We start from the raw sequence: 13087 nt of genomic DNA, 5'->3' as shown, positions 1-13087 counted from the left end.
CTACTGGCATAACATATACATTTTACAACTCTTTCAATATGGATCTCTAAAAGGTAAGATTATTTGCCAGTACAGTATTACAGAACATGTATATAAATTATACACTGAAGAATCCTGTTAAAACCAACTGCACCATAGCAATGAGTAATAATAAAAAAAAAAGAAACATAAAGACACACCAATCTTTATCTTTCTCCCCATCTCCCCCTCCCCCTCCTTGTCTATCTGTCTCTCTCTGACATTGTCCTACACCAGCTCAGACTGCACTATCATGTTGGTACAGGTCGTTGTTTTTACATTGTGTTTTTCTTCCTTCATGCTTTGCTTGTACCCTTCTTTAGTCGTGCAGCTGTAGTGGGGTCAGGGTTTTCGTGTCTGCATTTTTTCCTTCAGCCTTGTTGCTAGTCTTTATGTTATTCTGATTTGTCCCTTCTTACCCTGCTGTCTTCTAGCTGGACTTAAGGGTAAGTGCTTCCCTGTTAGCTAGCACCAGTCAGATAATCCTAAAACCATTATCTGACAAATACAATGTGATTTTTTTTTTATTCTTCCTTTTTCTTCTACTTTTATGTTCCCTTTTTTTCTCTCAAATCTTTTCATGCCTTAGACCAAAGTAAATTATTTAATTTAATGGATGTAGGTCTATTAATATACACTTTTATTATTTTTTCCAGATTAGGATGCATGAATTTCTAATTCGACTTTTGTTATTTCAAAGCACAGATATTATGACTGATTTGTTTGCATAATTGCCTTCTCTACCGTATGTAATATCACTGGTGTGAGAAGACCCTTCAGAGTAAAGATGAAAGATGGATTGATCTAAACAAGACATGTCAAGAGATTATCATTCTACATGCTAATTTACGAGTATATTAGATACTGGGGGAAAAAGACCTAACTGGAGAACATATATTTATCATACGAATCATGTCTGTGAACTGTAAAAATCAGATAACATGTCTTTAAACAGAACTCTCGTCCTACAGTTATCTATTATTAAATGTATTATTTAATATCAGCTGATGGCAGCAGAATCTGTAGCACTTTACTCTTGAGGGTTCATTTACTTTTAGGCTGATTTATTTCATTTTGGTTTTGGTTCACAAGAGTTGGCAAATATGTAAGTGGAGTATTCTGAATGTCAATGCCAAGGACTAGGTATTGCCATCTATCGTTTCCATGAAATACTCCCAGTTTTGTAATATTTATCAGATTGTCTGGGTCTGTTATAGATAGCTGCTAGGCCCAGTTTAACTCCTTTAGCAGTGAGAAACTCCATTTTGAATTTATGTTCTGATTGCCCATTTATTGCTTGAGTAGGTGAGCACTTAGATGTGATGTAGTTCATTTAGATGGTGGCAAAAGAGCGAGATGTTTTGTATCTTTTTGTTTTGTTGTAACCCATTTTCCCAGAGAATGAATGACCCACTTTTAGCCTCTGTTGGCTTCATGCTAAACCTATGTACTTGCAATAGAACTGTAATGTTAGCGTGCCACCATGGTGGCTTGCTTGCTAGTGTGCCCAGCAATTGTTGTGAACACACTGAATAATCAAAAGTATTGTCAACTTGCAAATGCTGATTTGAAAAAGACAAAAAAAGATGGAATGCAAATAGTCAGACTTTAGTGGAAAACTGTATATGGAATAGTTCTTTTCTTGCATGTCACTGAAAAGCATAGTGGTTTGACTCATTGTCTCCCCGCATGTGATTCTAGATCATCATGGAGCATTTACATACACTCATGTTCACAGGCAATTAATATTTATTAATGTAACCAATAATGTAATCCACTTCTCCTACTAAGTAGGCTTTAACAGAGATTAAAATATACTGGCATATGTTGGTATAATACATACTGAGATAACCAGATTAACATTTTAGTGTAAAGCAAAGCGATAACACATTTACAGCAAAATAACATGGTCAAAGTGCCGTTATACATCTTTGCTATAGCGATATTAAGTCCCTCTCTCAAGCCCTTGATCCTTTCTTCCTCATTTCTTATTATTATTCTGTTGTCCAGATCCTTCGCTCTCTTCCCCATAGATGTTTTACTGTTCTTTTTGTAACACTTTTTGTAACTTTCTCACATATTATGTACTTTCCTGACCCATACTATATTATACTTTCCACAGTTTCATCATAGTTACCAGTATGATTTTTAATGTATAATGTATTTCATGTTTACTCTTCCTTTTCTGTCATGACTCTCTCTTCCTCATTAATTTTCTACCCCACATTTTCTCTTTCTCTTTCTGCATCATTTTACCCATTAAAGAATGCTCCCTTCCTATTCCTTTTTTTTCACTTCTGAATCATTCTGGATCAGCCAGCTGCTGATTGAGATAATGGTTTATTTTTGCACACAAATGATTATTGACAGGCTGCATGTAACCCCACAAAATCCCATAGATCCAGCAAGACAAAAAATAAAAAAGGAAGATAATTCTTTTACAGATCTGTCCTTTCTCTATGTAAAAAGTCATTATCTTGTCCAGTCACCACATTCATAACCATTTTCACCTGTTTATGTGTTTTTAAAAAAAAAAGACACAATTAGCTGGCACTTATAGACTTACAACTCAAAGACACTGCACACATTGTTCACACAACCATCACAACACTAGTCTGGATTCTATCGTTCCTTTCAGTAGCTCTTTTAATAATTGTATCATGTATATATTATTAAGGCTTTTTTCCCCTTAACAGAAACTAATTGATACACTTCACTTTTAACAGAAGATTAACTATGCAGGAATAATTGTACATAATAATTATACTTTAGAAGCATTATCAGACAATAATGTTATGCTAAAATAAGAGACAGGCATTTTAAGGAAGCTAGCTTTGGCACTTTTCATAAAAACAATGTTTTTAAAGATCTGTTGGGAAGGACTGTGTCATATGAAATCGAAAGGTTTTTTTTTTGCCCCCCAAAACATTGGAATTTTTAACCCTATAAAGTGGGTATCCACATCAGGAAAAATATAAAACTATTAAACAAGCTTCAAAATCAAAATCCCCCTGTTTTTCCTGACATCTCCATTTTTACAAGCACACAATCCATCATTTCTCTCTAAATGAATGACATTAACCAGTTGCGAATGGCAGAATCTATTATATTCATGTGAATGAAAAAGCATTACAATTCATCATTAAGAATTCCTCCACTATCCACATTCCCTTGAGTTATAATTAAGGGTCTTTGCAAGCGAAAACCTAGCAAGAGTTTGGAGAAACTGCACCCAAATCTGTCCATGCATGCCCATCCAGTCTGAATGTGGGTTGATGAGTTGAATTTGAGCATTGCCTAGTTCCACATTGCTAGGTCTGATTGAACGCTCCTTGACTTCTGCTGCAAGTTGACAATGTGAAAGCTGAAAGTCTTTGATTTGCTGTAGAGTAGATGAACAAGATGCAGTTATTATGTTGAAGGAATACGGTCCTTTGTGCAGACTGTTTTGCTAACTTCCTCTTCTTTACGCCACCCTCACCCTCCCTCCTTGCGGCTTGTGTGACTGGCTGGACAGATGCTGATAGGGCACAGAAACACGGCATGGATGAGTTTATCTCGGCTAACCCGTGTAATTTTGACCACGCCTCACTGTTCGAGATGGTGCAGAGGCTCACGCTGGACCACAGGCTCAATGACAACTTTGCGTGCCTGGTAAGTGAGACAGACGTACAGAAAGGTCCAAACATCTTGGTCCACTACCAAGAACTGTTTTTATTAGCCAGTTCAGGGAGCAAAATTGGCCATGCTCTCTGGCTGTGAGGGATGGCATACTCGCTGTCCCCTGTCAATCACAGTGACACTAGCCAATCATGGGTGTCTGTTAGTTCATGTATATAGAAAAGGACAGATATTGCTTTCCTCTGAGTGGGGGAAACATGTGGTTGGCTGGCTTCATGTGTGTCGGTGGAAAAGTGTTAGCCTTCACCTTCCCTAGAACCTGTAGATGAGTAAATGAATGGATGGATGGATGGATGGATGGATAAATATATTTGTCTTAATAATATTATCTCAGTATTATCACAATATATTAGGAAGAACAATAATTCATATTGTATGTAAGCAACCACTGTGTGAGCAGGATATTTTAAAAATATATTTAAAATAATGTACCTGATAGTACCTGCACTGTCATTAGATACATTTCAAAATGAAACAGTCCACTCGATAGAGGACACCTTACTCAGAAGACAGCATGTAGGCTCTTTCACAGGATTGCAGAGTGTCTCTGACTGACTTACAGTGTTTCTGTGTGAATGCTGAATGACTGAATGACCAATCATTACTCCACATGGCATGTGACATCCTTTTGCTTTTGCAGCATTACCAGACCCTCAGCCTCTTTTCTACTCCGTTCTGCTTGCAGGGTTGGTTTAGCCCAGGTCAGGTCTTTGTTCTGGATGAGTACTGTGCTCGAAATGGTGTGAGAGGATGCCACAGGCACTTGTGCTACCTTAGGGACCTGCTGGAGCGAGCAGACACAGGTCACATGATTGACCCAACACTGCTGCACTACAGCTTCGCTTTCTGTGCCTCCCATGTCCATGGCAACAGGTATCAGAATGGTCCATGATGAAAGTATTGGGGTTGTTAAAGAAAAATCTGGAAAAGAATGATGGACCAGAGGGTCATCAACGCTTTTTTCATCACTTTTTGATTTAGTATTTGTCCTTTAATTAACATTAAGGGTTTTTTTGCTTTCATATGCCATGTATGTTTTCTTTCATTGATTTTCAAACGATTATTTCTGCTTTGTTTCTCACATTAATCCATTTATTTTCTCATCTTAATAGTTTTCATTAACTCATAAAGACACCATATCCTTTCATTCATTGTTTTTATTCCTGAATCTTATTGCTTCACTGCTGCTTACCTCATCATATGTTCCTGATAGTCAGAGGGGGTCTGAGTTACAATTGGCTGGCTCTAAGCCGGAAGGGAAAACGGAGTCTAAAAAAAAGAGGAGCTTTAAATCTCAGCAAGTCCCAGTGTTCCAAAGGTAAGAGGGCATTAAATGCAAGGAAATAACCATTACATTTTAAACCTTTATTGAATCAATAAATATACAGAACTTACCCAGAAAATAGAATGGAAATAGAAAGTCAAACTGATACAGAATTACATCAGTGATGTAAAATTGAAATCAGTCCTACATGGAATTATACATTTGGAACAATTTTTAAAAATTAGACTGATTTTGAGTTATGAAAAGAAAATAATGTAGGTTTAAGGCTCCCCTTGGCTTTCAAAAATTATTGAACTTAAAATGAATGTATTACTTTTAGGACTAATATAAAGTTATATATTTATTTTGGATGAAATGTCATTGTTTTAAAAAAAAATGTAAAAATTTATTGGTCTTTACATTAGTGATTAGATGGTCTAGCATGTGTTTGGTTATGATGAAGCTCAGTTAAATAGCAAATGGACAGTTTTGTACAGGGTTTGTACAGGCAAATGAAACTGATGCACTTCTTCATGTCAGACTTAATTTACTAAATTCCACCAAAAAATGGATAGCCAGTCTTAGTTAAGGATGTGTCTCTGCTGCCACCTCCAGGATAGGTTTAACCTATATTCAAATGAAAGTATTTTTCTTCCAATACTTCTTAGTAATTAAACAGGTAAAGGAGATTAGGTACAAAGCGAAATCCCTTGAACATTAGAGACCGAGACACATTTGCGAAATTTGTTCACAAAAAATTTAATTAAGCCAAATGATGAATAAAATCAAAGCCTAGAGTGTGCAGGTGAAGTGCACCCCACTGGTCCATGATCCACAGGCTGAAAATAATCACATTGATAGCTGTATACAGCATGCCCCAAATATGTGAAGGAGGGATCCTATTCCCTGCCATGAGTGATGCCCGATGGTTAAAGGTATTTGTTTAAGTATCCCATTACATTGAAAGAACTCAGTTTAATTCTCTATGATTCCTTTATTTTAAGTAGACCTGCTCCACTTATTATGCAAGATAAGGTCTCTGATTAACATCTCATGTAATGTTAATATCTTGCGGGATTTGTTTCATAATTGAGGGCACATTCCTCATACTGAGTGAGTTTTGTCCCTTTATTCATTCCCAATTCTCCATTTTTTTTTCTTATTTTCTGTAAATGTTAAAAATATTATGGAGATGAGATAATAAGAAATGAAGACGTCATTGTACTGTGAATTTGTGTGACAGCCTGGGAAAACCCGTCACATGGACAAATTTTGATATTTTCTACAATGTACTGAAAACTACAAGTTTTCCTAAACTGAAATGTGATTTGCATTTAGTGATGCCCACAAAACTCCATAAAATGCTAAGCTCATAAAGAACTGACGGTGCAAAATGAAACCAAAACAGTGAGAGAAAAGGAATCTCTCAGAGCCAGAAGTAGAAGGCATTTTGGGTCATGCCTACACCAATAAAAAATATTATTTAGCAGTGCAACAGCACCTGAAAAGGCTCAACTCTGGGGACAAAGTATAGAGCAGATCACTTAGGTGTGAATTAAGTGTGATGAATAGAAAATGGTTTGACATAGAAATGGAGGGGGCGATATCTACATTATACAGGTGTTCAAGGACACTAAGTACATCACACAGGGAAATTTCAGTGTTTCACGCTTCTCCCTTAGGTTGGTACTGAAAGAATCTGTTTTGATGAAGTGATGGTGCAGGGCAGCACAGATTAAGCAGCTGAGCCAAGAATATTAAGTAAATAAAAATGTTGTTGTGGTGAAATATACTGTATTTATGTCTTTAAATATGTATATATTTGAGTATATATGTTTAATTATGTCTTAAAGTAGTGGTATCAAAGTATTTTATATGGTTAGAAAACTAAATGTTGTCCAAAATCTAATTTTCTATCACAAAATTCAGGTTTTCCCAGACCGCTACACATATATAATCTGATAACCTAATCCAATGTAAGTTGACTGATATCTAAAGAGCAGAACTTTAAAAAATAATAATTTTCTGAAATAGACCTGATGGTCTTGGAACCGTGATAGTGGAAGAAAAAGAACGCTTTGAGGACATCAAAGAACGGTTACGTGTTCTGCTGGAGAACCAGATCACAAACTTTAGGTGAGTAGATGCTTTTCAGACAGATAGCATGTTGTGCAGTTTATTTAGCTGTCTTCAATGTTTTATTAGTTTTCTATCACACAAATATACCACCCACACTATTATTCACTGTGGTTTTGTTGCTGCCATAGGTATTGTTTTCCGTTCGGTCGTCCTGAGGGAGCACTGAAAGCCACTCTGTCTCTGCTGGAGAGGGTAATGATACCATTGTTTTCAACTGACACATTGCGCTGTGTCTCTGTATATTTGAGCAGAGAAAGAGAAAAGGGGAAATGGTTTCTTATTAAAACATTTCATATTAAACTGTACAGCAATAGCAAATATATAACCTATTTTTCCTTTGTACTATTTATCCACAGGTTCTGATGAAGGACATTGTGACCCCAGTGCCACAGGAAGACGTGAAGGCTGTTATCCGTAAATGTCTGGAACAGGCAGCTCAAATCAACTACCAGCGCATTACTGAGTATGCCAGAGTGGAAGGTGACTATGAATGCTCTTATTTTTCCAACCATTATGTCCTTAACCTTTTTATCTTCCAGTTTAATCTATGCAGTAGAAGGAGCGGCTGATTCCCCTATACTGTGACCTCTCTCTCTCTCTCTCTCTCTCTCTCTCTCCCCCTCTGGATCTCTATGTTCACAGTTCATGGTCTGTTTAAATATACTGCACATATACTATATATGTTGTGTGTGTGTGTATATACTATATAATTAAGCTGTAAGCCATGAATATATGTTTTCATTTAGACACATCTTAAATGATTATATATTCACAAATTATTGAACTTGGGTAAGGTTTATTTAAAATGTCTGTAGGTCTGTGCCTGCTGTAAGCCTGTGGGAAATTTATTTTTGTACTTAAAATAATTTTCCAAAGGATTTCTATAAATACCAGTCCATCTCATGCTGTGGGAAAAAAGGTTTTGCACAAATGGTGGAACAGCCCTTTAATCAAAATTATTACCTACTGTACTGTATCTTTTGTATTTTCAGAGACCATCATGGTTGACTTCAGAACAAATAATAAGCTATTTAATCATAGCTTAGATGGTTTTGTGCACATTACCTTGTGAGTAAAAATGCATTCAAATTTGTAGAGTAAAGAGCTTCTGATCCCTTCCATTCACTTGAGGTGACATGGAAAACGAAGCATAGGGACTTGATTTAAAGACGCAAAATATACTCCATTACCCTGCACCTTTCTGTTTCTTTGTGTACAGTTCTGCCCAATTCTAAAGCCAAGATCTATCCTTTCGACCATTCTTGCAATGGCTGGATTAAAGTAAATCTTCCAAGATCTCTGATTGACCTTATGGAGTTTCCTTCCATTCAGGTCTTCAGGCCATGTCAGAGACTAGGGAATTGGGAAGAGACTTGAGGAAGGGGCTTAAGGTAAGCAAGGAAGATACAAAAAAGATCTAGGCTAGGGAAACGGTTGAAAGGGAAAAACTTGGTACAGAATTTGGGGGAAATTATGGCGTTACTTTAAGCAATAGACATACATTAATACAAATCAGAGATCGGGACAAGATGAAAGAAACTGCGAGTAATGGCAGGTACTTAAATGTCCTAGGACAGAAAGGCAGGGATGAAGGATTGTTTTTTCAGGTGAACCAGCTGTAAAAAGATGACAGGAAGATGATGATGGTCTATTTGGAATTGGGCTCTTTTCCCTTCAAAAAGACATGGGGTCCGGTTCAATTGAGTACACCCCTGTCTTTTGATCTCACCTCACACTTCACACCTCCCTACACCCCTACTGGTCGTCTTATACCATATATCATTGGCTCTTTCCTGTTAATATTTTAATCCCTTATAGTTTGTGATATTTGAGGGTTACAAATGGTGAACTAAAAAGTATGCAAACAGGAGCATTGTCTACTCATTCCCTTTTCGAAATGAGTTTGGTGCCATCATATTACAAATGAGTTTGCAAGACCACCAGACATGCCCTTCACCATCTTTAGCCCTTAACCCCCTGATTTCTGACCCCAGACTCTTGCATGCCCAAATCCTCTTTTTCTTCAGGAAAAAAGAGGGAAATGTATGATCACCCTGTCTACTCCTTGGCTACACAAGTGATGGATTTAACCATCCGTGAGTAATTTCTTCTCATCATATTCATCGCTCTTTCTTCACTCCTGTACACCCCATCTTTCATCATATTCTCAGTCCTTTTTTCTTTTTGGAGATAGAAGGTAAAAGTGTATAGAAACAAGACATAAGAATGAACATTTATGAATGGGTACCTTGTACATTCTCTAGTGATGTAGGAAGCATTCATTGTAAAGAGATGAATAATTTGCAGTCCAGTTCAGTAGTGGTAGTCATGTAGGCAGACCAGCTGAGGTGCCTATCAAACTAGCTAGATGGCCTTCTATACATTGCAACTTTATGTAGTAATTATTCATGAAGATTATGTTCCAGTGCAAAAAGTAGCCACACTGCTGAAAAACATGAAATGCAATTCACAAACGGTACTGTTTTTCATTGGTGACATGCAGAATATGTTACACCCAAAATCATGCAGTGCTCTTACGTTGCTTGATATCTTCAGCGAAAAACAATCAACAGGTCTTGGTTTTTATCAAGAATCAAACTCTGTGACAGAATTGCACGTAATTCCCTGTTGCATTGTATTTCACTTTCATAAGTATGTTGCAGCCATGTAACGCTGAAATGCAATCTGTCCCATAACAACCCAGTGGCGTATTTGGAGCGTGGTTATAATTAGAGAAGTGGAGATGGGACCATATAACAAATCACACTTTATGATTTCTTATTGGCTCATTGTTTCTTCATTCTTTCTGCAGTGATTGTTGAACCAGCATGATTGCTTTTTGCGCTGGCATGGAATCTGTTACATTTAGTAAAGAAAGACATCAATAACAAACTGAAGTAAAAAGTTGGTTTCTCATTTGAAACATTTTCCTTATATAAACTATCCGCTTACATATATTAGGCTCAAGCTGGAATAAGCTAGCACCATAGAATTAACCTGTATATTTTTATCATTACCATCTATGATTTACTAGGCAATAAATTGTAATTCCATGGAGTGGACAGGAAGTTGTGCTGGTTATGGCCACATCTGTTTGTGACATAACACGATTACACATCTGTTCAGCTTCTTCTTGTCCTTTTCTTTGGTTTGAAGCTCATGCTCATGACTTGAATGCATTTTTGCTTTTCTCACTTGTTATCTCCCTCAGTCGTCTGCTTGTGTGTCTGTGCTGTAGTGTACTAGCTGGTTTCACTGGGGATTCCAGATCACTTCAGCAGCTGACTCAGATTCCAGGAGAACTGGACTAGAGCAATGGAGCAATGAGTCATGTGTGTTTAAACCGGTGTCATACGTTTGTTCTGTTCATGACTATGTGAGCTGTTGTGGATGTTTTGTGAGGGTCAGCAATTCTGTGCTCTATTTGTCCAGTGTGTCTTTTTCACTGCAATTTTTTTTTTTCTTTCTGCCAAGTAAATGTGTGTCATTAAATGTTTGAATTCTTTTAGATTTGTCTGCATATTTTCTATTTGTCTTGTGAGGATCAACAGCTCTTTGGTGCTTTTTTCACTATTTGACATCTGTGTCCTTGTTTGTCACTATGTGTTTTAATTTGAAAGAGATTTGTCTGCATATTAATACGTGAAAATCCTTTGGAGTGCACAGAAGATTCAGCTTACAAAAGATGATGCCTACCATTGACTTTAAACAGCGCACTTATGCCAAATAATTCTTAAAATAATTCCTCTTTGTTTTTTGTTTTGTTTTTTATTTTCGTTTTCTTTATCTCTCTCTCTCTCTCCCTCCCTCTCTCTCTCTCTCTCTCTCTCTTTCAAGTTGAGAAAACTCTAAAGGATCAAAGGGATCCAGGTGAAGCTATATTTGACACTGACCTATGATCTTTCCCCTCTAACGTTTATGATAACACACATTGTATATACTGTAACACTTAGACATAAGCATATGTTTAAACCCCAACCAATCCCCAAGTATTTCCCTTGTGCTATTATGGCATGGCCTGTCTCTCTCCTTGCACTATAATGAATGCTGAAAACTGTATGTGAAGATAGTATACTGTTCAAAACTTGCACAACTTTTGTGTTGTATTATTTTAAAGGTATGAACAAAGGGTCCTAATGATTCTTTGTGACTGGTCAGTTGTGCAATACTATCTATCACAAATATATAAGTGACGGCATTTTCAGTGTGTTAAATTGTGATCAACTGTTTCTTCAATAAGTTAGTTTATTATTTGACCCTAACCGCACAGTGTACTATACCCCAGGCAACTCAGACAAACTTTTGGGACAGCACAGACAAACTTTTGGAAAGTAAAAACAATTTAACACACTGAATATGGATGAAGTATGAAGCTGGATTATGATAATCCTTGATTATCATTATAACCGCTATCATTACTTCATCATCTTGTGCTGATTGCATCGTGACTTTAGAATACAATTAGCTTTAATTGATCAGAAATCACTGATCGGTAATATTATAGTAGCATTAACATGCATAGATTTATTCTGAAGTAACTCCTTATGAAGTTAGTTTAAAAAAGTTGGACAATTTCCCAATTCAGCCCCCACCACACCTTTCTAATCCTCACTCCCCACACCTCCAGGCCAGGTGATGTAAATTGCATATGCAGTGACAACAGTGAATAATTAACCGACTGTTCCACATTTCTGTGGAAACAAAGACTTTGCTGTTTATCATTACTTTGTATTTTGTTATCCTGTCTTTTTAAAGTTATTGTTTTCAGACAATGTTTTACTATATGTGAAAACACAAAGCATTGTTTGTCCTGCATTCATTTCATTGAATCAAATGTCTGACAGTTTGTTTGTCTCGACTGTGGCATTACAACTCACAATAAAATGTTTAGCATTGCTAGTTTCTTATTAGTTTACATTCCTAAAATAAAAATCCAGTGTAATTTGTAAACAAGGCCTTAGCCTTAGTTATTACATTAGGAATTAATATTCAACTCCAACCATGCTGTACAACTCCAATTAGTTGAGCCCCTAAGTTAACTAGTTAAATAATATATTGATTCAGAAAAGGCATGCTAGTTGGAATATAAACATTACTGACTTTACACAGAATTTTTGGCTCAAAATATTGTATGTCATCAACCATATTACTGTTTTTGCATGCAGAATGAGGCAGTTTGATGTTATATCCCTTCTTAATTTAGAAAAAATGTTACAATGCACTGCTGTTGATCTGTGTCCTGTCTGACTATTCTGCTCCAGAGAATGTAGCAAACCTAGCTACTCCTGCCAAAAAACTGGAGCATGTCATCCGCCTGGCAGAGTTAGTCATTGAGGTTCTTCAGCAGAATCAGGACCATCATGCTGAGGTGAGGAAAGCTGCCATTACTGCCTTTTATCCAGCCAATTTGTCACACCTTATGCTGTAAATAGTGTCTTGCTTTTCAAGATGTGCATTTCTTTTTAACTTTGTTAAATAGTATGTGACAGATTTGACACTCAATTATTTTCCAGTCTCCTTTACCCTCTGTCTGCATCTGCTCTTTAAAAACAGCCCCGTTTTTATTTATTTTTTTCTCTGGAAAAGCATACCACATGTAAAATGCAAAGTGGCCAATTCAGGAAAAAAAATCAGTCACTTAATATTTGCATGATTCATTAATTATTACATCCACCAGCTGGTGAGCAATATCAATGCTTGGCATGCCTACGGTACATGGAGTTTATATTTAGATAATCCGTGGTCTTCCTGAGTTTTATAGATTTATTCTATTTTTTTGAATATGCTTAACAGGCTGCGGTCACAAGTACAGGAGACCAGTCGGTACAGTATCCATGTTTCCTTTCTTCTCAAGTCCTCATCACATATTGTACCTTTCCCCTCAAGCATGCCAAGTCACGCAAGAGGCTTTACTGTCATTTTGGGGCGGGTGGATGGGGCGGTTCTGTAAAGTATCTAGACATGGGCTGAAACTGATGAGATTAA

General features: G+C 36.8%; 1 protein-coding gene across 13 annotated transcripts in view; it reads left to right on the top strand.

The window, feature by feature from the left end:
- cadpsb (Ca2+-dependent activator protein for secretion b) overlaps positions 1–13087 on the top strand; it is an 84219-nt gene that overhangs the window by 54681 nt on the left and 16451 nt on the right. For 2 of the 13 annotated variants that reach the window (XM_053683782.1, XM_053683774.1), the window contains exons 12-20: positions 3536–3672; positions 4385–4572; positions 4913–5017; positions 6998–7099; positions 7231–7294; positions 7459–7582; positions 10940–10972; positions 12364–12470; positions 12896–12925. In XM_053683782.1, the coding sequence (XP_053539757.1) occupies positions 3536–3672; positions 4385–4572; positions 4913–5017; positions 6998–7099; positions 7231–7294; positions 7459–7582; positions 10940–10972; positions 12364–12470; positions 12896–12925 (890 nt within the window). Of the gene's footprint in view, positions 1–3535; positions 3673–4384; positions 4573–4912; positions 5018–6997; positions 7100–7230; positions 7295–7458; positions 7583–9129; positions 9199–10939; positions 10973–12363; positions 12471–12895; positions 12926–13087 lie in introns of all 13 variants that reach the window. The other 11 variants (XM_053683783.1, XM_053683776.1, XM_053683785.1 and 8 more) reach the window with 8 other exon arrangements.

This window comes from Ictalurus punctatus, chromosome 11, assembly GCF_001660625.3.
Source record: "Ictalurus punctatus breed USDA103 chromosome 11, Coco_2.0, whole genome shotgun sequence".
NCBI classification, from domain to species: Eukaryota; Metazoa; Chordata; class Actinopteri; order Siluriformes; family Ictaluridae; genus Ictalurus; species Ictalurus punctatus.
Note: the sequence above shows the minus strand (reverse complement) of the source record. Positions and strands in the feature narration are given on the sequence as shown.